Genomic DNA, 24,684 nt, shown 5'->3' with positions numbered 1-24,684 from the left:
TATAAATTAATAATCTTCTCATACATCAAAATGATTTCTTCATATATCAAAATTATATATATATATATATACATACATATGAGTTAATTAAGAAGTCTTTATAAAATATGATTTTAATGTTATTTGTTATTTTTTTTTCAAATTTATGTCTCACTAACTTTTCCTTCATTATTATTAAATTACACCTTTAAGATGAAAAATCATATTATTTAGTTTTACCGTTTGTGATATTATTTGTTCTATTTATAAAAACTTTTGCTTAACTTAATATTCATAAAATATATTAAATATACATGAAAGGTAATTTTAATTTATAGCAAAAGTAAATTAATTTATGACTTCTATTTAATAAGACTAATTATATTCATGAACTTGTTTTGATTAAATAAATAAATAAAATAATAATAATTTGTAATTATGTAATTAAGTATTAAATTCAATATTTAAAAAAATAAAAAATATCTTATTAAATTAACTTTTTATTAATTAATGTATAAGTTAATGAATTATTAATTTATTAATTAAATAATATTTTTATTAACTAATAAATTTTCCTACTCTCCAAATTATTAATTTATAAAAATCTTACTACATTTATAAATTAAACGATTATTTATTAATACAAAATCGGTGACAGTGATATAAATGTGCCTTTGGTGTAGACTGGGCCTATGGTTTTGGAAAACCAACAAAACTAAACAAATCTTAAAAGAAAACGTGAGCGTTTTATCGAACCATAGTTGGCACTATCTACGCTGCGGTCGGCGTTCCGGTTTTCTGATTTCCCCCGGCGGAGAAACCGTTGTTGGGCGGAAGCAAGAATAAGAAAGCCTATTTAGCGGTTTGCAGCTAGTCAGGTTGTTTCCCGCAAAACCCAATATCCAAAATTAAGGTATCTATCTATCTTTTTCTGAAAAGACTGTATTTTTTGTTTATGCGTCATCAATTGTTTTGGTGTTCAATTTTAATTGAATAATTTCGGGGGTTTTGAGTAACACTTGAAAGCAATTGAAGTTGAATTAATTATGTGGGTTTTGAGTGTTGATTGTTTTTGGTGCAATAGAAAATATTAAATTTTGAAACTTATCTGGTCCAAGTTCAAAGGATTGGTGTTTGCTGTTTTAGCACTAAGGTGGAAAGAGAATCTCTTTTGCCCATAATTTCTTTCAGAAATGTTGGTCTGGAAATATCCAATTTGCAACGGGTTGATGCCATGACCCTTAATTACTAAACAAGGCTTTCCCTTGTAATGTTGTTGCTTCTGCAAATGCTATGAAGATGGTAGCTGTCGTCATGGCATAGGGGGATGCTGATACAATTTAGTTTGATTCTTGGAAGTTTCAGAATCAGCTGCCTTAAGAACTGACTTGCACCGGTTTTATCTCTTCCTAGAGGAGAGATGAAAACCAGAGATCTGATTCATTCTGCTGAGATGAACTGTTTTTAGCCATTTGTGAACAGTTGAAAACTTGAAATGAGTAATTCTATGGAATCTCATATATGCAGGGAATTTATACATTGTCCCTTTTTACATATTTCCACCATTGTCATTACCAAATAGCTGGATGTCTCTCAGTTGGCTTTTGGTTGCATTATTTTTTACCTAAATATATAATCGCTTTATTATTCAAAGTTTAGACCTTTATTTGAATGACTTGATTTAATGGCATGTGCTTTGGCTGATTGATATTCCTTTCAATCATTTGGAAGATGCATTTGTTAAACAGGCTCGTTGGCTTATGATGATGTCCTTTTGTTTGTCCTGTTTATCTTGACCTTTTTTAAGTAGAGATGAAAGTGAAATGAATCATCAAGTGATCTTCCCGTTCTTGCTAGAATCTAGGGTACAAATGGGCTGGTTTTGTGGAGGTATTGAAGCATGCCTACTGGTGCGCTAGTTCAGAGAGAAATCCAGCAATGGTGATGGCTTCTTTCTTGTATTAAACAGCTTGGTGTATAATTTTATAGCCAAAGGATGGGTCATGGGTGATATAGATGTGTGCAAATATGTTCTCATCTCTTCATACCCTTCTGGCCGAAGTATTTCAGGAAGTAGTTCTTGCCAAAACAACAAAAAATTATAAGAAAATTAAAAAACATTGAGAGCATGCTTATGACCTTTGTATATCATGTTTTTGCTTGACAGAAGCCCATTATTCATCATATTGAAAGGGCTTCCTATTGAAAGATCTAGCTTTCTGATAAAATTATAAACTTGTTGCATATGTGAACCTTCATGAAACTTCCATTTCACGTGCATGATGCTTGGTGGGAGTGGAGGAGGGCATTGGTATAATTGTTAACAGAGGTGCTAGCATAATCTATTTTACTTTCCTCAAATTTCAGACCAGCTTTCTGAGGAATATCATTATGTCATGGCCCAACTTTGTTTCTTTCATATTTTTCTCTGTAACCTTTAATCCATTAATTCCTCATAGTTTGAACACTTATTGTAATTACTTGATTTACCTCGTATGTCATCTGATTTATTTCTGTTTTAATCATTGAGTCTTACAAGTTCTTTTCTAGAAGCGGATGTTTAATTTGTTGTGACCTTTCTATTGATTCTGATTTTTTTTTTTTTGTCTTTCTGAAGTTGATACAAGATATGTTTTCTGAAGTGGAATTGCAAAGGGATGTGAAGGTGCATGCTGGAAACTTGGATAAAGGAGGACTGGTTTCGCGGAGGTCCATTCTTGTATGCCTACTTGAGGACCTGTTTAAGGAGAAGGCCAGTGAGGATCATGGTTACTTTCTTTCTGTAACTAGCTTGAAGAGTATAGGTAAAGGTGATGTTGTGGATGACTCAGGGAATATGGTCTTCACTGTGGTGTTTACTTGTCGGACCTTCAAGCCCTTCAAGGGAGAAGTATTGCAAGGAGTTGTACACCACATATGTCATCGTGGTGTGTTCTTGAGATGTGGACCTGTGAGAATAGCTTATCTGTCAGCTTGGAAAATGCCGAATTACCACTATGTGCCTGGTGCAAAACCAGTCTTCGTAAGTGATGACCTTTCAAAGATAGAGAAGGATGTTGTGGTTTGTTTCTTGGTGCTTGCAGTAAGATGGATAAGTGCAAGTAGGGACTTTGAGTTGCTTGCCAGCCTAAATGCCGATTCACTTGGACCAATTTCCTTGCCATGGTCTGATGAATTGGACCTGTGAATGAATGGTTGTATAGCAAAAGTTAATGTGTTTATACATTTGTTTTCATGGTTTCAGAGTGATGAAGAAATGTTTCTGGGTAATGCAAGCAGTCAGTATATATATGTACATTTGTTAAATTACCTTCCACCCTTCTTGTAAAGATTAGGGGTCATGCAGGTGGACGTATCCGCACAATGTAGGAATTCTGTAGTCTTGACTCTGAACGAATGAGCCAATATTGAGGTGAATGTATGTTTCATTTGTCATTGTGCTTGAAATATGCATAATTTTCCGGTCACCTTTGAAATTGAAAGGAACTGTTGTTACTTCCTACTTCCATGTCGAGTGAGCGGAATTCAGAGTTTCAGTGATACATGTCCTGCAGCATGATGACGTTGTCCTGATGCAGCTGTTATGCAGAGCATATATTAATTGCTGTGGTTGGTATTTGAATTATAAAAATGAAAAATAATAATAAAGAGGGATATAATCCTTCCTCATTCAGATATAGATGCAATTAAGGGAATTCAGCTTTAAATCTGTGAGGTGGTTGTTAACTATTGGCCATGCATCTCCTGCACAGCTTTAATTTTAATCACTAAGCTTACATCTGGGGTTGATTAGATACGCATTAAAACTAGTGGCTGCCATGCATGAGTGGCGAAACTTCGATGAGCCGCCCAAAAAGCAGTCTTCTTATCTAAGAAAAATGCAAAATTTAAAGCCATCGTAAGAAGTTTGTTATTCGAAATTCGATACCGAGTTTTGCCTTTCAATTACTACATTCACCCTCTCTTCGCTTCTCTGTTCTGATTTGACATGTCAGTTTCTCAAGTCCTATAGCTAAGTCTATTTACAATATGTTTAGTTGGGAAGGAATACTGACCATTTCATGGATTGACCACTAAGAATATAAGAGAATAGCAAATATCAAGACTTCCTTGCTATTGATTATTCCAAAGGTAAGGAATAGAGAAAAAAAAAATGATAGATAAAAATGTTTCTTATTAATCTTGAAAAATTATTGTACTATATGTAATGTAATTTATTCATTTTTTACCATTTCTTTCTCTTCATTAAACTGTCTCTCACCTTTTCTCACTAAATTAAAATAAATTTAAAATTAAAAAATAGACAAATGTAAAAAGTTAATATTTTAAACTTTTTCTACTAGGGATAAGTGCATGTGCAGGTTATTCCTACCAAAGGCCTATGGGACTTCTTACTTTAAGAAATTGTGACATTTGAATATTATTATTATATGACACGGGTGAAGATGAACAAGATTATTCAACAAATATGTTGTAATTTCCTTAAAAATGTTAAAGGAAACCAAAATCATGTAAAGAGGGCCTACACCATCGTCATAGATAAGTGACATAATGTTTAAAAAAAATTTAAATTATATAAAAAATTTAAATAAATTATTTTTATGTTAATTAAATTTATATTTATATTTTAGATTAAATAAAAATACATGATTAATTGTTAATTAATTATCATTAATTAAAATAATAATAGTAATTTTTATAAGATTAAATGCTCAAATAAGTCTCTAAACTATATTAAAAATTTAATTTAATTTTTATTTTTTTATTACGTTCAATTAAGCTCTTAAATTTTTATTTAAAGTCAAATCAGTCATTCTCATTTTTGTCAATAGAATAGTTCATATTTTTATATCACATTATCTACTACATAGTAAGTGACTTGTCATTTTGATTTTGTTACTATGCCAAATAATGTGACATTAAATATTGTTGATTAGAAATTATGTGACATTGAGGAGGAAGTGAGGCTATCATATGACCATATCATAATGCCACGTCATCAGTTATTATCATGTGGAAGGTGATGTCAACTTGTCACATTAACGACATCTGATATAAAAATAATAAGTGTTATTTTAATTAATAATAGTTGGTCAACTATTAATTATAAAAATTTATTTATTTTAAAATAAAATATAAAAATTTAATTAAACATAACAAAAGCATAAAATTTTATTTTTAAAATAGTTTAAAAGCTTTTTTAAATATTATACATGTTTTAAATCACACATAATAATGTTATTTATAATCGAAAAAGAAATTCATATCAAGTTCAAATTTTTGTATTATTATGGTTTTGAAATTATTAATTTCAGTCACAAATTGTTTAAAATCATTATAGAATTTGCATGAAATCCAAATAGATGTCACATATATAAATGATTGAGATTGCATATAGTTTGTATAATATTAATTTAAAATAATAAGAGAGTTACATACAATTTGCTATTTGTTTTATTATAAATAGATAATTTTAGATAAAATATTATATGTAATTTATAAAACTAATGATTGAGTGCAAAAGAAATTTTAGAAAATTTGATTTTTATTTGTGACAAAAGAATGGTTTTCTATTTTTCACATATTTATCATGTTCCGCCAATTAAACTCTACATTAACATATATACTGACTATTATATGTACCAAAAGAAATAAATACAAACTATTATATTTCTGTTTAAGAAGAAAATATCAAGTTACCTTGTTTAAAGATAAAAAAAAAAAAACTTTAGATATTATGCATAAATGCGACAGTTTCATGCACTTTAAACATTATACAGTATAATGATCATCATTTAGTTACCTTATACGTATCTATTTAATTGACTGATGATCATTTTAATTATAAATAAATGTTCTAATATATTGATTGATAATCATTTAATTCTTAAGGTATTATTGGATTTAGATGCTACAAATATAATAAGGGAATAATAATTGTTTTGATGGAAATGCCTTGATTTTCTTTTTCTTTTGATTAAAGATGAAAGCCCTAATGATTGCTACCTCCTCCTTAGGAGAGTTGAGGTTAAGGATCTAATATTCGAATCCCGTCTCCCCTTCTAATTTTCTCATATATAACAGACACGAAATAAATAAATAAAATTGTGCATGATAAATGTTAAAAAAAGAGAGCAGGGTACATATTTTTACTCTAATATCTTCAAGGTAAGCTATTCTATTCAGTAATATGTAAGTTTTTAATAAAACTAGCTACGTTCAAGATAAGTTATTTTTGCTCAAACAATAAATTTCATTAATTAGTAAAGCTAAACAGCTGCCACACCCGAATTTGAGAGGGCGAGTACACATCAAAAAGGGAACGCAAATCCTCTTGACATGAAACCTTTGTTATGGTATATATAATGGTTGTCTGCTGATTTAAATATATTCAAGCCAATAAAACAACTGGTCTAATAGTCTAACATCATCACGAAATAATACAACCAAAAATAAAAGAAATAGAAGCCCAAGATAACGGTGCAAGCGCTAATAGCAAGTATCAAGGAAGATTTTAACACCGCATATAAGCTTGCAACAAAAGCTACCACCAAAGCTACTTCACCAAGTAGGCCGAAAATCGCCATGAGGCTAAATTGAAAAGCTCCGTATCGTCTTCTTGTTGCAACTATAATGGGAGTCGCGGACAGATAGTTAAAGTTGATAGCTAACAAAGAGAAAACCATGGCTATGGCATCTGCTATAACAAATACTTTGAAAGCAGTGTTATGACTCAGGATTGCTGTGCCTTGATCACTCTTGTAACCACCGGGTAAGGCAATTGCTGCGGCGAATGTTACGGTGGCGATAAGCGCTGCCACCACTGAACGAGCCTCTCTTGCCTTATCAAAGCCCTTCAGGTCTATCGTATTATGGCGTAGGGGATTAACTGCTGAACCAGCTACTTCTCCAGTACCGACTTCGTTTAATAATTGTGAGATTTGTTCCTACAACCACATTCCTTATCCTTTTGAGGAAGCATTATCAGAGTTGAAAACATTGTTGAAATTATCTGCACTTGAAATTTGAAACATAATGGTTTTTTTAAAAATGAAAAATGAAAGAAACATATCATGGCTCTGAATGTGGCAAATGTTATTTGTATTTACCTTTTTCTTGGAATCAAGGTTCTCCTTTGAAGTCGTTACCACATCATCTTTAATCGTGTGAACAATGAAAGTACTTAATTCGCGGGAAGCAGCCAACACCTGGAGAGGTGTGTTTCCATGGATATCTTCCTCGTCCAGAAATCTTCTACAACTGTATAAGTTGTTCGCCGGAAGGAACATATCATATAGATGTATGATAAGTGAAGAAACGGCAGCGAAGTGACAAAAGTTCCAGCCTTTTTTGTCCACAATTTCGCAACAACCCGGACAATGGTTGATAATCTCCATCACTATCACGTAATAGCCTTGCCTAGCTCTCAGAAGAAGAGGTGTCATCTTCTCTTTATCAGCTATGTACGCTGCAGATTCATCACATTCCAACAATAGCTTCACAATTCTGTGGTAACCGAAATGTGCAGCATAGTGAAGCGGAGTCTGTCCATTTTCATCTGCTGCTTTTGTCAAATTCTTTCTCTTCCTTAAGATTTCTCTTGTACTCCCTGAATGAAAATTTTAAAATAATAATAATAAAAAGTCACTTGCCATAAAACCTGTATTTTATTGACTTATTATGAATTTTTGATTATCTTTAAAGCCAAAAAACAAATTACTTCCCGTAAACTTACTTATATCAGGAGCCATAACTGCTGCATGCAAAGCTGTTCTACCACAAGGGCCATCATGATTAACGGATTCGCATTTATCGAATATCACTGTCACCAAGCCATTATATCCTCTCCTAGCTGCAATGTAAAGGGGGCTCTCTCCGCTTTTATTAACAGAATATGGGAAATCAGGGTCTTCTCGAATCAATGCATGCACCGCATCCAAATGGCCATATCGAACTGCTTTATGCAAAGCTGTGTTTTTCTCCTTATCCGTCAGTCTCAGCATCTGCTTCGCTGGTTCTATCCCGTTCTCCAGGTCTCTGTATTCAGCTTTTGCGCGCTTGATAAGAAGCTCCACTATGTTAGCATGCCCAAACCTCGCTGCAATGTGCAAAGGAATTTCACCTTTGGCATTGGGTTTCAGTAGCAGTGATGGGCTCCTGTTAAGAATTTGGCCAACAAAGTTGGCGGATCTTAAAATTTTGGCTGGGGCTTTAAAAGAAATATATGGAAATGGAATTAAACCAATGAGTGTAATCTTGTAATTTTGCGATGCCAAATAAACATGGAGCACTGTGTTTCGGTTTGGGGTCACTAGGCAATGAAGAGAGCCCGGGCAAACATCGAATGCTTCCACATTGCCATCAAATGCAGCCTTGTATAATTCACTTTCCAAACGGGTGGTGATCTCTCCTTGCATAGCTTGTTCGTCTATAGCAAGTTCAGAGGAAATGGAGCTTGAGGGATCCATGTGGGGCAAGGTCAGCACACTGACTCCCTGGAGCTCCACTTTGCTGAGTTATCTGCAGGAATGATCAAGACATAAAAGACAAAATAATAAGAGTCCAAGATTGAAGATAATAAATAAACAATATTAGCCACGAGCATTTGACTCGTATTAGATACAATATATCACTCACTGAAAAAATTAAATTCAAAACCTTCTTTCTTTTAAATTAAAAAATAATTTTAAAATGCACTCTATTTTTTGCATGTAAAAACTTATCATCTTCTTGAAATTTATATAAGCGAAATGAAGCTTAAAGGTAACTTATTTAATTTGTGCATTGCTTTATGCTTTATGTAGTTTATACTTTGCGTGTTCTATGCAATTCTTCACGGTTCCATATGTCTAACTACAGGATTAAATTAGTTAATGAATTATGCTGTCCTTCACGTTGTAATTAAAGTTTCGAACTTTAAGACAAGTATATATACCCCTGGTGTGTCCTTTTTAAAAAATTTATTTTTATTCATGATAAAAATTTAAAAATTTTAATTACTCATTAATTAAAATTTAATATGCCAAAATCATTTATCCATTAGTTAATCATTAAAAACTTTACCGGATTTGTCAAATCAGTAAGTTAGCCATGCAGCACATGTGTGTAACTTAATGTTATTCTTTTTCTAGTTTTTTTCTTTCCTTATTTTTTTAATTTTTTTACATTTATTTATTTTCTTCCACCTCTCTCTCTCTCTCTATGATATTCTCAAGTTACTCAGAAAATTGCACCATAGAATATGTTAAAATTTTCAGAAAAATAGAAGTTGACCCAATTTAAAATTTTCATCCTTAACTTTCTTCCTAAAATATGTTAAAATTTAAAAGTACATAAATCTCCTTTACTCATATTGTCTCTTATTTGATGTCCTTTTAATATTATTGTGTCATGTCTAAATATATATATATTTAAAATTATTGATTTAGATGATAAATAGTGTTGCCGTCAAGATAATTAAAAATAAAAAAAATTATTACATTTTTGTTATTGCAACTTAATTTAGACACCCTTTTGCCAATAAAAAATAAAGGTCTCTTGCTCCAGCTCTTTCTTTTTTATTTTTTCTGTTTACATTCTTTGTCCATGTCTTGCTATCCTCTCTTTGGCTTTATTCGGATAACTGTTTTTTACTTGTTATTTTATTTCAATTTTATATTTATAGTAATAAAAGAAAAGCATGTTAGTGTCACGTGTACCACGTAACATGTGTGTAATATAGGGATAAACGAAAATCATGTGTGCAATTTAACTTATAATTCTCTCTTTCCCTCTCCCTTACTTTATGTGATCTTATATTTAAATTGGTTGAAACACTCCACTTATAAATAATTATTTTATATATCAAAGATATTTTAAAATAATTTATATGTTAGGTCTTGATTTCGAGACGTGACGCTTGCGAAAGAAAGTTTATCAAATTTGTCATATAAAAGTTTAATTTAAATGTATTATAATGATTTTGTACACTGGAATATGTGCAAATTATCATGAAATTTTAATGTGACATCACTGAAATCATAAAATTTGAATATAATAAATAAATATTGATTAAAATTAAAATGAATCAAGATAGTATGAAAATAAGAAAAAAATTAATAACACTTTGAAACTAACAAAAAGAAGTAGTACTAATTAAAATCATACATTCATTATCTATATCACATTTGAATTAGTAATATTTGTTATTGTTCTTATTTCTTTATCAAACAAAATTTCATATGTCAAAAGCTAGAGTGCTGTCTATAGACTGAGCTCAGGTCCACCTCATCAAACCTTTCTTTTAAAAGGTTAAGCCCAAGCTAGAGCTAGATTCAGGCCGAGCCCCCATTTTTAAAAGTTGAGCCTAACCATGAAAGGCCATCTTCACATGGTTTCATTATCAAATAATATAATAATAATTTTATATTAATATTGTAAATATATTTGTAAATTAAATAAAATAAAACATATATTATTTATTAATAAAATAATTTAAGAGACTGATTCGAGGTAAGCTTAAGCTTAAAATCTATAGCCAAACCCGGCCAAAATTGAATTAACATTACAACTTATGAGCTTGGGTGAACAACCCAACCCGTAAACACGTACACCAACCCATGGATATCTCTATCATATATCTATCATAAGTTTGCTTCCAGAATTTGAGGTTTCCTACCTTTTCAAAATTTCAACTTAGATCGCTAGCTGAAAAGAAATTGCTCGATCACTAATTGCAATGCACTGGTCATGATGAGACTTCCATAAACTTATATGAATGTTTGATTTTCTAATTTAAAGCAAAAAATAAATTAATTTTCACAAACTTAAACTTAGTAATTTTGAACACAACATAAAAAAACACAAAATTAAATAAATTTTAATTTAATTATATCGTGTTTCGTATTTTAATTGTGCCAACACAATTAACATATTTAAAATAATTTTAATTAATAGTGTTATCGTATTTAAACGTGTATAAGTGACACGTTGAATATTAACGATGAATTTTATTAGTATGATAATGAAGTTTATGTGTATGTTATATATGTTAAATTTTATTATATGTGATGTTATTATTATTTTATTATAATTATTTTTATAATTATTAATTTTAATTTTAAATAATAAAATTATATTTAATTATAAATATTTTAAATTAATTATCTTAAACGTGTTAAATATATTAATGTGTTAAAAAATTATATTAATCATTTAATCGTATTTATATAAAATTTTTAAATATATTTAATATATGTGTTATTAGTGTCATATCGTGTTTCATAATTATTAAATATATTCGTATACGTGTTTTACAAATTAAAAATAATTCACAAATTAAATTGGGCCAGAATTCCAACGAAAAGTTGGTTACGCTTTTATTAGAGTTATCAATATGGGCTGGTCAGGCCCAGCCCGGCCCCAACCTTTGTGAATTAAAAAAATATGAGTTGGGTCGGGTCAGTCTATTTTTTATATGGGCTATTAAAATCTTAACCCAGCCTACCCTTTGTTAGCCCATGAAATTGAGTTGGGCCAGCTCATTTTTATTTTTTTCAAAAAAAATTAATTTTTATAATTTTACTTGATAAATTTTTATTAATAAAATTGTTTATGATTTAATTCATAAATTGAATTATAAAAACATGTTACAAATAAATAAATTACACTAAATATAAAAAATAAATAAATTACATAATAAAGTTTAAATCTTTAACACAAACTACTATCTTATAAACATAAGTATATAACCAAATAATAAAATTTCAAAGTCATTTATATCCTCCTCAATCTTCATTTTCAGTAAAACATTTAAATCTTATTTAGACAGCAATGATGTCTCAAGGTTTGAATTATTATCAATTTATCATCTAATATTCATTACCATAAAAGAAAAAGAGATAATAAGTTTTAATTTAAATTAAAATTTTTAATTTGACAAGTGAAGATTAAAGACATTGAAATATATAAAATAAACAATATTATTGGTACTAAATTATTGATTTTTCATAATTAATATATATAAATTATTAAATTAATTAAAATTATTTTTTGACCCATGAGCTGGCCCTGCTTCAGCCCACATCAGCCCATTGATTTGATGGACTGACCCATCTAGACTCCGGTTCAAATATGGGTCAAAAATTTTCAACTCAACTCATCTCATATTTAATAAAAAATTAACCGCTCCTACGGGCTCGGCCACAGGCCTAGCTTTTCTATATAACACGCTCTTTTGACCTTCTTCTCCCCAAAGAAACATCTTTGAACGTTGATGCAGAAACCTCTTCCCCCTTTCTGACTTCAAATATTAGGGTTTCGTTTTTTGGGCTTTTATTTTTTTTAATCTACTTCACCGAAAAGAATGTCAACTTTAATCTCTAGCTTAAAAGAAACCGCCCAATCCCTCACCGCGATCCATCGTCCATGGCGAGAATTCCTCGACATCACCGCCGTCGACCTCCCATCCTCCTTCTCCGACGTCACTACACGAATAGCCCAAAACCTGACCCATTTTCGCCTTAATTACACCGTAATCCTGCTGTTAATCCTCTTCTTATCGCTGATTTACCACCCTCTCTCTCTCCTCACTTTCCTCGTCATCCTTCTCGCTTGGTTCTTCCTCTACTTCGCCCGCGATCGCGAAGAGCCCGTCGTGATCTTCGGTCTCACAATCGACGAACGGCTCGTCATCGCTGCGCTCTTCGGCTTGACTGTGGCGGGACTGGTTTTGACCGGTGTTTGGCTAAATGTCTTGGCGGCGGTTGCGATCGGGGCTAGTATGGTAATTTTGCACGCGGCGTTGAGGAGTACGGACGACTTGGTGATGGATGATTTGGAGTCGCCGTATGGACACGTGCTTGCTGGTGGGGATGAGGAGCTTGATAGCCCCAGGGGGGATTACAGTGGTATTTGATTCTTGGGTTTTACACTTTTCTTAAAGCTGATTTTACCGATTTGAACATTGTACATTTGCAAAAATTGTTTGATGTAGTCTAATTGTTGGCAATGAAAATTCAGTTGAAATTGTTGTGTTCTTTTACTTCTACGAATTCTTTCTTGTTTTACATATTATTAATACGTTATGTTCTAGAATTAGTCATAATGGTAGTAAGGGTAATAGGAAGAGTGCTGTTAAGCTTGCTGAGAGTTGAGAATTCGGTACAAACTACTACAAACTGAGTACATCTTGTTTCTCTGTAAAGGGGCTTAAACTAGTATGAGATTGTAGCATTTGTGAAGTTGTGAAAGATGAAACTCTCAAGCATCTGTTTTGTCATGTCGAATTGTGATTTCTTCAAGTCTGGGAAGCTTGGTTTATGTGGATGTTTTATAAACATATAGTTAAAATACTTGGAATGAAGAGGTAGATTGGTTGTTGCGGCATTTTTCTGAAGATAGTGTCTGTTGATATGAATACGATACTGGTTTTGGCTGTTATAGTTAGAAGCTTTCAACGTGTGCAAATGAAGCTTGGTGCAAACTTAGGAGATTCCCCTAGGAATACTTTAGTTTGCTGTAAACATTTTACTTGATTATTTGTAGATGGAAAGCTCCTTATGGCAGTTTCTCTACTCTATTGTAGTATGGATTGCTAAAGGAGAGTCTTGAGGGATTGTCAGAAATAATGCAGGACTGCCTTGGAAAGCTTCTGCTGGAATCCCCATGCATGCAGCAGCTCTTGGTGAGAGCCCTGCAACGTGGGCTTGAGGTTACAAGGATTGAAGTTTCAGCTGCTTCAGCTTGTCCTCAGAAAGATGATTAGAAGCTTAGTGTAGCAAAAGCTTTCAAGGGCATTACCCATTAAGGACTGCCCCAGTAAGTGACGACCCTTCATACAAAACAGTCATGGGACAGAACAAAACCAATCAGCTGAGGGAAATAGCAGGAACTGGTTCTGTATTATTGCTGAATAATTTATATGCATATGCAAGGTGTAAGTTGTAACCGGCCTACATACTATCATATAAGGTATACCTCCCAACTGTCCCAACTACCTTTAAATTTTCCCTTGTAAAAGGTTTCACTTTTCTCTCCTTTGGCATGGGAATTTAGTAAGTTCAATTGTGGATAAGGTCAAAGTTGGAGTGGACTGACTTTGGCAGTTTAACGTAATCACTCTCTCTCTCTTTCTTGTCTCTGGCTTTTATGTGACACAAATTATCTTTCAATAATTTCTTTTCAAGTTTGAGAAGAGCTACACAAGAAGTCAGAAATGAAAAGACAAAGAGGTATTGGAAAGTACAATGTTTTTCGTTTATTTATAAATGTCATTCTTGATTCAAACTAGAATTTCTTCGCTTAAAATCTCATTCCATTACAATGAAGTCGAGAAGAACAAGAAAAATTTAAGCTGGACAAGAACTCTATCCAAAGACTTAAGCCGAATGGCATGCCTTGTAGTTATATGACTGTAAAGATAGAGACAAAATGAATATTTAACTCATTTTCCCCCAGAGAAAGTCTTGCTTTGCTGTGCTGCATGGACTAAGAAACCATTGAAAGCATCGCTGGATTATGCTTTAAGGGGGTCGAGCATTTCGACTGTATGACAGCACCATAACAAAATCTTTGGCTGAGCTGCCGACGAATGCTTGTATTCTTTCTGATGCTGGAGTTGTCTGCACCCACCAGTCTACTAGGTTGTGCAGCTGCAGTGTAGAAAGCACTGGATGTCCCCGCAAAGAGATCTCCACCTAAAGAATTCCAGGTAGCAACTAAGATCAAAATTACAAGTTCTCATACTACATGGTTATTAGCACATACGAAGGAAAAGTACAGGTAAAATTGAAACAAAGAAGTGAAAACTGGGTAGAGTTACTAAATTTACCTCGGTCTCACTGGAAAGGCCTAGTTTTCTTGCGAGATACTTCTTGATTGATGAAACGGGTAAATTCCCATCCCTACAAGTGTTAAGAAGAATCCATATGAAACATCTCTACTAACAGTTGCTCAATAACGATGTCAGTCAAGGTTTCCACACTGGGAGTGGATTAAGAAACAAGATGACAAGGTCCACTGCGCAATAGCTTTAAAAATGCCTAATATCGTGCATTTGTCAAACAGAATAGCAGAAGTTCCTATGAGATGAAATTCATGATCAGTTATACTTGATGAGCTAGTGTTTAATGATGCCAATCCGTTTTATGTTTGTGTTAAGTTTTACCAGTTATGTCATTGCCAGTAATAACCTATAAACATGGTTGAAGAACAAAAGACACCGGACATAAGAATATCTGAATAACAGCCTAGATTCAAAGATACAATCAGAAACTTTAAACTGATAATGATCAAATAGCAAAAAAGAATTAGTGACCCCATTTGAAACTTCCGCCTATTTCTGTCTATAACGAAAGCAACCATATTGAGTCATTAAACTCTTTTAAGCCTTCCGTGCTCATGGGACTTAATTGCTGATTGAATGCTAGCTGGGTGAACCTATCACCTTGTGAACACGTGATGACAGGCACTGGAATTTTGAAAATGAAGGTTTCTTTCCTAATGTTCTATCCCATCCTTTAGTTTAAAATTGTAAAAGAACCAAAGCCGTCAACTTCTGCATATTAACCAAGGCTTCCTCATTGAACCAGAAGGAAGTTTTGGCATACATGAAAGTAGAGGAGATACATTCATTCAACTAACAGTAATCTTCAACTCATGTATTTCCTTTACTACTTTGAAATGCCACCATATGTATTTCCTGATTGCATATTTTGATCTCAAATCTTAAATTATAAGGTGAAGAACTCCCTTTGGCACTTAAGTGTACACAATATAAAGAAACAAAACCTATACACATACACTGGTACATACAAATTCTCCACCAATCTGGAAACAGCATTCTGATATTCAGTGGATAAATAGATATACAACCATATAACAAGAAGCATTGGCTACTCAAGAAAATCATATAGTGACACATAGACTATCCCAAGTAAGAAAACTTTAATGTAAACCAAACAATTTCAAGTATATTCAAGTTTAACCAACCACATTTATTTATAAATGGAATATATCAAGCCTGGATTGCTACCAAACTGAAGAATGTGATGCAGCAAAAACACTTTTTCAATCATAAGATTTCCTTTTTCAGGGGCTACAAAATTGACATGCAAATGCACTCAAGCACAGAGTAGGTAAAGCTAAAGAAACTCACTTAACCCTTAAGTAGCACGAAGATATCTGAGGCAGAGGTGCATCTCCTTCCCTGAAAACTAAGTGTAAGAATTGAAAACTCAACGTTGAAGTAGAAGAATAAAATCTTTTTAAAAGTTATAATCTTACTGGTTCTTAGAAGCAACTAAGGAGAACCATGTTGGACTGAATCTCCCATCATATTTATTGCTAGAATCAACCACAGCTTGTACTGGAATATTCAACCTCTCAGAGACAGCTTCTCTCTTTTGTCGGATGCCTCGAGACCTTCTTGGTCTAGCTGAAGTTGAAGGTTCAGGTGTTGAGTCATTTTCTTTACTGGGAATATTCGATCCTGTACCACATTCCTTGACATTGAGGAGATTTACTTCATTGCCAGGGGCATGGGGTGCTGGTTTGGCAATGCTCCCCTGTGAGTTGACCTTGTTAGGCTTTGTTTTACTCGCTGCTTCCACTAGGTGATTTAAGGGTTTCCACAAATCACCTTTTTCTTCTAATGCTTCAGCAGTGCTTCTATCCAGCGCATGTTGCTTGGATGACTCCCCAACATTAAAATTCTGCTAGATAATAGTTAACTGTTAAATTTTAAAATTGAAAGCACTCCATTTTCAAAGGAAAAAAATGCAGAAAGAAAGGCATATTATTAATTTATTTGACAAAAAAAAATGTAAGCAGGCAATAAACATAAACCAACTGAAGCATGCTGTCATTTACCTGCCTACTATTTTGGGCAATCTTGCTGTAGGTCTCAGGTGAGCTTAGGAGACCTTCCAGCTTTGAAACATGTTCCTCATTGAGCAAAGAAGGCTCTTGGCTTGCAATAGTCTTTCTTGCAGTAAGCTTTGATCTTCTTCCTGTCAAACAAGACTTTGCTGATACTCTAGGTGTGCTGACCACTAGCGAAGACAGAGATCTCTCCTTTCTTCTAGCCGGCAATGGGACTAGGGACATTTTTTCAGATTCCTTGGGTTTCTGTCGTTTGGGAGGAAAGATTTTGATCCTTATTTCTCGCCAATTGTTATCTGCCCTGCAGATATGTGAAGCACCAAAAATGTCATATTCTCAAACTTGGTTTCCATGTTTAATTTGCCTTTAAATTGGTAAAATGAACTTCTGAGGAATGACTATCATTTTGCTAATAGTATGATGGAAAATTCAACTACTCAGAAAATAATGTTGTATGCATACACAACTCTGATAGGAGAAAGAAGTCTCCCCTGCCAGGGGAGGCTGCTTCATTGTTATCAGTGTTTAAATAATACCAGAAACTAATCCTATAAAATTCATCAAAGTTTGACTACTATGGTTTCATTACCAAAGCATAGGACAAGAAAATTAATAGCGTCTAGTAGCCTAAAAATGGAGCTACATCACTAAAGCAATACATTGAGAATGAATTGACTGGACGAATTCAGGAAGTGACTAAAATTCTTGTTTTCATTTAAATTTTTTCATTCTCTGATTTCTCTTTTATATGCACCATGCAAATAGCTGAATATGACATTCATAATTCATGTCACAACAGGCTGGTCAAATACCTGAGTTTCTCTAATGGAGCACAACCTAGATCAATGTTGCAAACTGGACAGCTGTCTAGCTCCTCTTCTGTAATCTTCTCATATATGCACTTTCTGCAAACTGTATTTAAAGTTTCAGAAACATGCATGAAACATCATTCATTAATCAATACTCTGCAGTAAGAAACTTGCTACAATCAAAGTGTTCATGAAACTTAAATGTAACACACCATTGGCTACAGCTCAGCTCATGTGCATAATATTATTCAAACAAGGCATTTCCAAAGACTGCAAGCTTAAATACATACTGATTAACCTTAATAAAAGGAATGAAACAGTAAAAGGAACTTGTGCCAACATGAAAACACAGATTGTTTAACCTTAATTGTAACATAAAATTCATGAAAGTTCCAATGAAATTGACAAATTGAACTCTCTCTATGGGACAGTAGTCCTGGGCCTAGCTTCAGTGCAGTTACAAGTTCATGGTAATGCAAACAAAGCAGCCAGCTGAAGCTTCTAGTAATCCCCCAAATAGACGTCCTAAATGAAGTTGAAACATACATCCCAGGTCCCAATCCTCGAACAGATTACTATATATTATAATTATACTGAGATGAGTCCAGACAGCCAAGAATTTACAGTTAAAGTCATCTAACCAATCAGCAGTGCCAGTAAACATTTCCATTTTCTCAAACTTAGAAGACATAGGCAGAGGCTGAGCCAGGGCATTGCTCTGAGAAACTTCTTTAAGCACTTACAAACCATTAAAACCCCTAAATTACTATATCTGAAACGAATTTACCGTACCTTTCCCTCATTGAAAACACTCTCTCACGATAATGGTGAGAAATTAATGGTCCTCCCCAGACTATTCCACAAAACATTCAAAAAAGTTAGCTCTTCAGTTAACATACTGTACGTACTGCAAATGCCAAGTTCAACTTTATAACTTTATATTAATATCAATGAAATTTGTATATTTTCCCCTGTAACCATCTAGACTCCCATACATTGAATATTAAAACTCAGAACAAATGAGACCAAAATTATAAAAACATGAATGAGAAATCAAGAGATACCCAGATTACAAAACAACCAATGTATACCAAGGACCACAAGACAATCAACTCCAAACAACAAATAAGGAAAATTGATATCCAAAATACAATGACTGAATAACAGAGAATGAGAGACAAACTCACAAGTGTGAAGGCATTCAGATATGGAGGTGGCATCTTTGAAGAGCTTATCGCAAAGGGGACATGTCATGCATGCCACGAGCTTCTCTCTAGCAACCTTCGAAACCCCCTCCCCTCTTTCCATCATCATCTTTTTTTTCTTCTTCGATCTTTACCAACTGACACTAACGCTTAAAGAAAACGCTCTTAACATTCAAAAATAGGCAAAACTAGCTTCCTGCCTTCCTCTTAATGCCGGAGCTTATCATTATTCAAGTACTCCATGCTGTGCATGTCACGAAAACAAAACGAATCACCAGGTTTTCCCTCATTTTCCACGACAAAAACAGTACAATGAATGTAGCGAAAAGGGAAGGTTTTTAATGATTCAAAATAGGGTTCTACTGCTTCTGGAGGTGTGTTTGTTTGGTAGGCAAGAAAAAAACCAAAAACAAAGAGAGAAAACGTTTGGGATTTTTTGGAATATACGACGTTGGCCTTGTTCGATTCGGACAATGTGCTGTGTTGTTATCGATGATCCGTTCGAGGCTTTCAATAGTTACAAACCAAACATCAACTCCATGATCAACATGTCTCTCTCTCTCTCTCTCTCTCTCTCTCTCTTTTACTATAAAAAGATATATCAATTTGAGGTATGACGAAAATAAATATTAGGTCTCAAATAAACACTAGGTGATCACTGCTAAATTTTGTCATTGAAGACTATTATTCTATTACATTCCGTCGTAAATATTTTTTTTATTTTTTAAATCTAAATTATTAATTCGATAGTTATCCAACTTCGAATTTTATACTCCTTCATAAATTTTAAATAAGGCTTTTTTTTTCCAATTATAAAAGATGTAATTCAATTAAACCTCAAAAGAATTTAATTTGCGTAATTGAATAAAACATCTCGAAATATAAAATGTGTTCTTATAAATAAAATAATTATTAAATTAATATATACTATTTAATTAAATGTTTTATATCATAATTATAGTTTTTTAACTTTTAAACATTATTTTATATATACATATATATATATATATACCTTAAAGTTCAAACTGTTTAATCTTTCTTTCTCTGGAGAAATTTGTGTACGTTTCTCGTGTTGTTTTGAGTTGAGCCATGCATCTTTCGTTGCAGATATTACGGCGCACACTGTTATGAAACGCACAGCGGACGAACGTTACGTGGAAGCTATGGATTGGTCATAAATTAAAGAAGAAGAACCGACGTCCAGTGTTATCAAACGGGTGCCATACAATTAAATGATTCGGGTAAAAAACTGTCTGCAACAGTGTGAAGATTGATTGATGGTTAAAAAGTGAATAGTTCCTATATATATATATATATAATTGTTTGAATCTTTAAATTTGCTATTATTGGAAATTAAAAAGTAAAAATATAAACATAAGAGAGAAATAAATGGAATAAGAAGAAAATAAGGAGAAAAATATGGCATAGAACTATGTGTTTATTTTTTCTTTGCTTGTAAACAGTTTTCCCTGTGTTTTCTTTTTCAATAAAAGTAAAAAGATTACAAGCTTTTTTATGTTAATTTGCTCAATATCTTGATTGTGCAATAAGAGAATCTCCACGGAGCTAACTTTCTTTGATGCACAGAATGGGATGTCATGTACCTCAAGATCCAACCAGACCCTTGAACCGAGCATAGGACATAATCAGTATGAACAAAACTGAACAAAGTAACCCAGTGACAAGGACCACCTGTCATGCAAAAACACAGATGAACATTCCATCACCATTCACCAGGCATAGAAATGAAACACTTTGCTTACCCATTTAAACATGTATCCATGGTTAGTATTCCAGGTATACGGAATGTTCATCCCAAATAATCCAGCCACCAGAGAACAGATGGATAAACAAACAGTTCCTGAGCTTAGAAAGAGCTCTAACTGCACAAACAAGTAAAGGTAAAACATATTTTACGATCACTTTCAATTGTTACATTGTCAAAGAGCATAAAACAACAAAAATCAGCACACAGGTTAGCTTTCTTCAATTTTTCAGAATGAAAAATGAGCAATTGATATCAATCTATTATGTAATAGAAAGAAGTATAGTGCACCTGGATTAGCTGATTACGGTGGTTGTCAAGCTGCAAAAAAGGAAGCATAAGCTCCACTCAGCCAAAAAAAGTAAAAAAAGAAAAAATCATAGTAGATGGCACAACAGATTCAATAGTAATTTTGAGTTTCAAGCTTATGATGGCTACCTGAATATTGATGTAATCCTCTGTATCATCAATATATTCCCGCAGCTGCGGAATTTCAAATTAAGCAGCAATAAATTAGAAATGTGATTTCAGATCATGAACAACAGCTTTCTTGTATAAGCTGAAAAAGTCCAAACTAATCTATTTATTTCTAATCATGGTCAAAAACTAAAATCGATATGCAGACACAAGAAGCACAGTTTATCTAAATTATAAGAAGGAAGAAAGTAAGTAGTGAACAGCTCTCGGATCACTTAAAAGTAAGGGGAAGGGGAAGAGGTACCGTGGTTAATTTGTTCAATGTTCCATCAATTTGCATAAAGTACGCCTGCAAAACAGAATACTACCAACTTAGCATTTTGGATAGATAAATCATTAAACGTGAGAAGTAAATCATTGTTCTAACCTCCAGTAACATTTCAAGCTCCTCAACATCATTCTCATCTCCACGAACTGTTGCTATACTTGCTCTACTTGCTCTGGAAATCTTTGATCCTATAGTAGGAGAGGCAGGATACCAATTGGCAGCACCTGATCCACTAACAGGTGAAGCTCCAGCCAACTTTCTTGACAAATAAAGGTCAGCCATATCGTCATCATCATCCAGTAGTTGTTCAAGCTCATCCCTCACCTAAAAGTGGCGATGATCACAATATTACTCTTGCTACTTTATGGAAATGTTATAAGAAATTTTACATGTGTTGCCTCCATTACAATTTAGGCAAGTAAGTCTGAAAGATGCATGCAACTTAATGGATTATGGGATGACAGAACTTAAGACTTTCAGGAAGATGTCATCAGTAAAATAGTGAACTCTGAAATGGACAATTATAGTTACCTAAATGCTCCATGTTTTACATATACGAGTTTCTTTGCCCTGATAATCTTTCTCAGAAATCAATCATTTTCACCAACCCATATCGAAAACAATAGATAACTCTCTGGCTTTCCCCTTCAGTAAAAAGCTAGCTACGTTAATAATAGCTAAACTAATCAATCCCCTACGAAAGTTATTTTCCTTTGTCCATTAAAGACCAGCCTTTCTAGATGTGAAAATTTTGACTATGAATAGCTATAAATGTTGTCCTTTCCAATGAAATAATGGCTAAAAAGAAAAAGCATCAATGATTGTACCACAAGATAGTACTCCATATGATCAAAAAAGTTTCACATACACATATTAACATGTATATAGTGCACATAATTACCTTTTGTACCCGAGCAGTCAATCTGGTCATTGCACTCTTCAATTTACGAACTCTATCCAAATTACGACTACTAATCTGCATACAGCACAATTTAAAAATGGTAATACAGTATCAGGCACAGATGACAGATAGGCAGAGAAGTTCTTCAAATTTTGCAAAAGAGAACAGTAAATGTGAAATATCAATTACCTGGGAGGTAAGCTCATCCAAAGCTGGATAAGCTGCAGTCTCTAGTTCTAGTGTACGTGCAGCTAGAAAACTACATATGGATTCCAGAGCTACTTCCAGTGCTCGGAATTCAAATGGAGACTCTACATGGCACAGATGATTCAGATGTTAAAGAAGTAAAATCAAACATTATGATGTTATATTACGGATGAAAATGCAGGGAATCCCAAATGAGTTCTCCGCAGTTTATCAACTTAGCTGCTTGATTTACTGCATCAATATGACATACCATCTTCGTCACCTGCATCAACATCATTTTGGCCACCTGTATAGTCCTGACCTCGGCGGAAGGCATTCACTGGAGGCAAACGCCTCTGAAGTTCTTGAACAACAGGGACAACATATTCATCTGATGGATCTCGAAGCAATACCTATTTCAAATGCAATACATATCAGCATCTATACAAAATCATAATCTAAACTACTCTTAAATTCCTTACCATTATCATAGAGCTTATTTGACCTGAAGTAAATAGAAAACTAGTTCCATAAAGATCTGAAGAAGCACTTATTGGCTAGAGGAGTAGAATATATGATTCAAAAGGCATAGTACTCCTTACTCAAGAACTCAATTCTAGTTTCAGAAACCATAATAATTAAAGTTCTTTCCATTTCACGTATTCACTTCATCAGCAGTCTTTGGAGAATACGTACTTCATCAACTTAGATTTCCCTCCTAAACCACTACTTAATACAAGGAATCCTTCAACCCCAGAAAATTATTTAAAGTTTCACCCAAGGAAAGGCTGAATCACTTCTTTCATTTATAATCCCTTCAGCTCCAATCCTTTCACTATAAAACCAAATAAACAAACTCCACTCTACAGATTAAACGACCAAAATCCAATAGCAGACCGTAGTCTATAATATCCAATATATGAAACAGACAAATTATCTAGAAAAAAAACAAAAATGTTATGTGAAAAGCTATTAATTCAAACAGGCCAATCAATCAAGCCACACTCACTCCATAGCATTATAGCTCCATCTCCTAATCCCAAATATCATCAAGAACTTCAAAATAAACGTTTTTAAATTAGAAAGGAGAAAAAAAAAACAAAACTCAATTGAATCGGCAAAAGGGAAAAAACTCACTAACCTCCTCACAAGTAATAATTGCCTTGATATGCTGCAAATCCAAAAACCAAAAAAATAAATAAATAAATAACAAAATGGGCTAAAAATCCAGAAAAACTTGAAAAAGTTGCCAATTTTGAGACCTCCAGATTTAAGACAATAGCTCCATCACGACCGAGAATGGTAGAAGGGTAAGACAAGAGAGGGTCGAGGATGCGCAAATCACGGGCATGAATGTTAACTCGATGCATGATGGCATATTTGTCGACGTCGAGCACGGTGGTCTCCCCCATGCTGTCCAAAAGGACCCAACTTCGAGACGGCTGTGCCTTCTTCTTCACCGTCACCACCGCCTGTGGGTCCGCCGGCACCACGTGCGCCATCTCTTACCATCACCCTCACATCCCCCAACCCAACCCCACGCAGAGAAAAAGGGAAAAATTCCCTTCAAAAATCTACCAAACAACAAAAATGATTTTTTTCCCCTCTCCAGGCTGCTTTAACATGACCCCATTTTCAACGTAACTTTTAACAGTGGGTTTCTTTGTCCTCCCTTTTTGATGTCTAATCAGGGGCTTTTTGGGGCTAGTCTTTGTAGGCCTTGGATAGAAATCGAACAAGAATGAGGAAAGCCTGAGCTTGGGAATTTGTTCGTTTTAGAATAACTCCAATAAAGTACCATAGAGCTGCGCAAACTATGCATGCGGTGGTTTTCATCTTTAACGTGACATTAATTAAAATTATTAAAAGGAATTAATAAAAATTAATTAAAAAATTCAGTTAGGTTATGATAATGACACAGCAATTTTCCAAGAGAAATGGACCTTTGTTTCGTGACTCCAAGAAGCGGATCAAAATTCCAAAAAAGTCAATTTAATTGCAAATAATTTTATTCCGAAAATAAAATAATACTATTTCATTATATATATATATATATATGCAAGAATGTTAAGAAATTTATATAATGCAATTTGCTATGTGACACTGACAGTGTAATTAACAAAGTCTTGGATGAGAATTTTCCCAGCAATTTAACTTTTCATTTTCTTTAAATTTGCGAATTAGGTTACAAAAAAGAACAGAATTAAATTTGAAAAGAAAAAGTGAAAACCCCT

At 33.4% G+C, this 24,684-nt stretch overlaps 5 protein-coding genes across 10 annotated transcripts; 2 read left to right on the top strand and 3 right to left on the bottom strand.

The window, feature by feature from the left end:
• The first annotated feature begins 671 nt into the window (after positions 1 to 671).
• On the top strand, positions 672 to 3,426 carry LOC110421725 (DNA-directed RNA polymerase V subunit 7-like). Of its 3 annotated transcripts, none has more exons than XM_021435388.1 (3): positions 672 to 892; positions 1,844 to 1,920; positions 2,597 to 3,426. In XM_021435388.1, the coding sequence occupies exons 2-3, from the start codon at positions 1,918 to 1,920 to the stop codon at positions 3,164 to 3,166; spliced, it is 573 nt and encodes a 190-aa protein (XP_021291063.1). In that variant the 5' UTR covers positions 672 to 892; positions 1,844 to 1,917; the 3' UTR covers positions 3,167 to 3,426. The 3 variants fall into 3 exon arrangements, with proteins under 3 accessions (XP_021291063.1, XP_021291060.1, XP_021291064.1); XM_021435385.1 differs by having other exon boundaries at positions 1,837 to 1,920; XM_021435389.1 differs by lacking the exon at positions 1,844 to 1,920.
• Positions 3,427 to 6,313: 2,887 nt separating this feature from the next.
• On the bottom strand, positions 6,314 to 8,682 carry LOC110421653 (protein ACCELERATED CELL DEATH 6-like). Of its 3 annotated transcripts, XM_089784466.1 has the most exons (4): positions 8,617 to 8,682; positions 7,715 to 8,499; positions 7,089 to 7,588; positions 6,314 to 6,926 (listed from the first exon to the last, which is right to left on the bottom strand). In XM_089784466.1, exons 2-4 carry the CDS (start codon positions 8,445 to 8,447, stop codon positions 6,393 to 6,395), a joined length of 1,767 nt encoding a protein of 588 aa, XP_089640592.1. In that variant the 5' UTR covers positions 8,448 to 8,499; positions 8,617 to 8,682; the 3' UTR covers positions 6,314 to 6,392. The 3 variants fall into 3 exon arrangements, with proteins under 3 accessions (XP_089640592.1, XP_021290968.1, XP_089640593.1); XM_021435293.1 differs by having other exon boundaries at positions 7,715 to 8,679; XM_089784467.1 differs by having other exon boundaries at positions 6,756 to 6,991; positions 7,715 to 8,679.
• Positions 8,683 to 12,188: 3,506 nt separating this feature from the next.
• MPI7 (CAMV movement protein interacting protein 7) lies at positions 12,189 to 14,132 on the top strand. Its single transcript, XM_021435147.2, has 2 exons — positions 12,189 to 12,866; positions 13,544 to 14,132. The coding sequence occupies exons 1-2, from the start codon at positions 12,323 to 12,325 to the stop codon at positions 13,567 to 13,569; spliced, it is 570 nt and encodes a 189-aa protein (XP_021290822.1). The 5' UTR covers positions 12,189 to 12,322; the 3' UTR covers positions 13,570 to 14,132.
• Positions 14,133 to 14,480: 348 nt separating this feature from the next.
• On the bottom strand, positions 14,481 to 18,967 carry LOC110421546 (E3 ubiquitin protein ligase DRIP2-like). Of its 2 annotated transcripts, none has more exons than XM_089784489.1 (7): positions 18,836 to 18,967; positions 17,652 to 17,751; positions 16,804 to 17,140; positions 16,243 to 16,652; positions 16,115 to 16,165; positions 14,789 to 14,861; positions 14,481 to 14,654 (listed from the first exon to the last, which is right to left on the bottom strand). In XM_089784489.1, exons 1-7 carry the CDS (start codon positions 18,960 to 18,962, stop codon positions 14,481 to 14,483), a joined length of 1,272 nt encoding a protein of 423 aa, XP_089640615.1. In that variant the 5' UTR covers positions 18,963 to 18,967. The 2 variants fall into 2 exon arrangements, with proteins under 2 accessions (XP_089640615.1, XP_021290821.1); XM_021435146.2 differs by having other exon boundaries at positions 16,243 to 16,670; positions 16,828 to 17,140.
• A 1,272-nt stretch (positions 18,968 to 20,239) lies between these two features.
• LOC110421198 (magnesium transporter MRS2-2-like) lies at positions 20,240 to 24,241 on the bottom strand. The gene is made up of 11 exons (XM_021434712.2): positions 23,713 to 24,241; positions 23,592 to 23,621; positions 22,722 to 22,863; positions 22,454 to 22,575; positions 22,265 to 22,339; positions 21,463 to 21,687; positions 21,340 to 21,384; positions 21,057 to 21,101; positions 20,910 to 20,939; positions 20,617 to 20,736; positions 20,240 to 20,545 (listed from the first exon to the last, which is right to left on the bottom strand). Exons 1-11 carry the CDS (start codon positions 23,950 to 23,952, stop codon positions 20,459 to 20,461), a joined length of 1,161 nt encoding a protein of 386 aa, XP_021290387.1. The 5' UTR covers positions 23,953 to 24,241; the 3' UTR covers positions 20,240 to 20,458.
• Positions 24,242 to 24,684: the final 443 nt, after the last annotated feature.

This window comes from Theobroma umbraticum, unplaced genomic scaffold (assembly GCF_002168275.2).
Source record: "Theobroma umbraticum cultivar Fairchild unplaced genomic scaffold, ASM216827v3 scaffold_130.0, whole genome shotgun sequence".
In the NCBI taxonomy this organism is placed as follows: Eukaryota; Viridiplantae; Streptophyta; class Magnoliopsida; order Malvales; family Malvaceae; genus Theobroma; species Theobroma umbraticum.
Note: the sequence above shows the minus strand (reverse complement) of the source record. Positions and strands in the feature narration are given on the sequence as shown.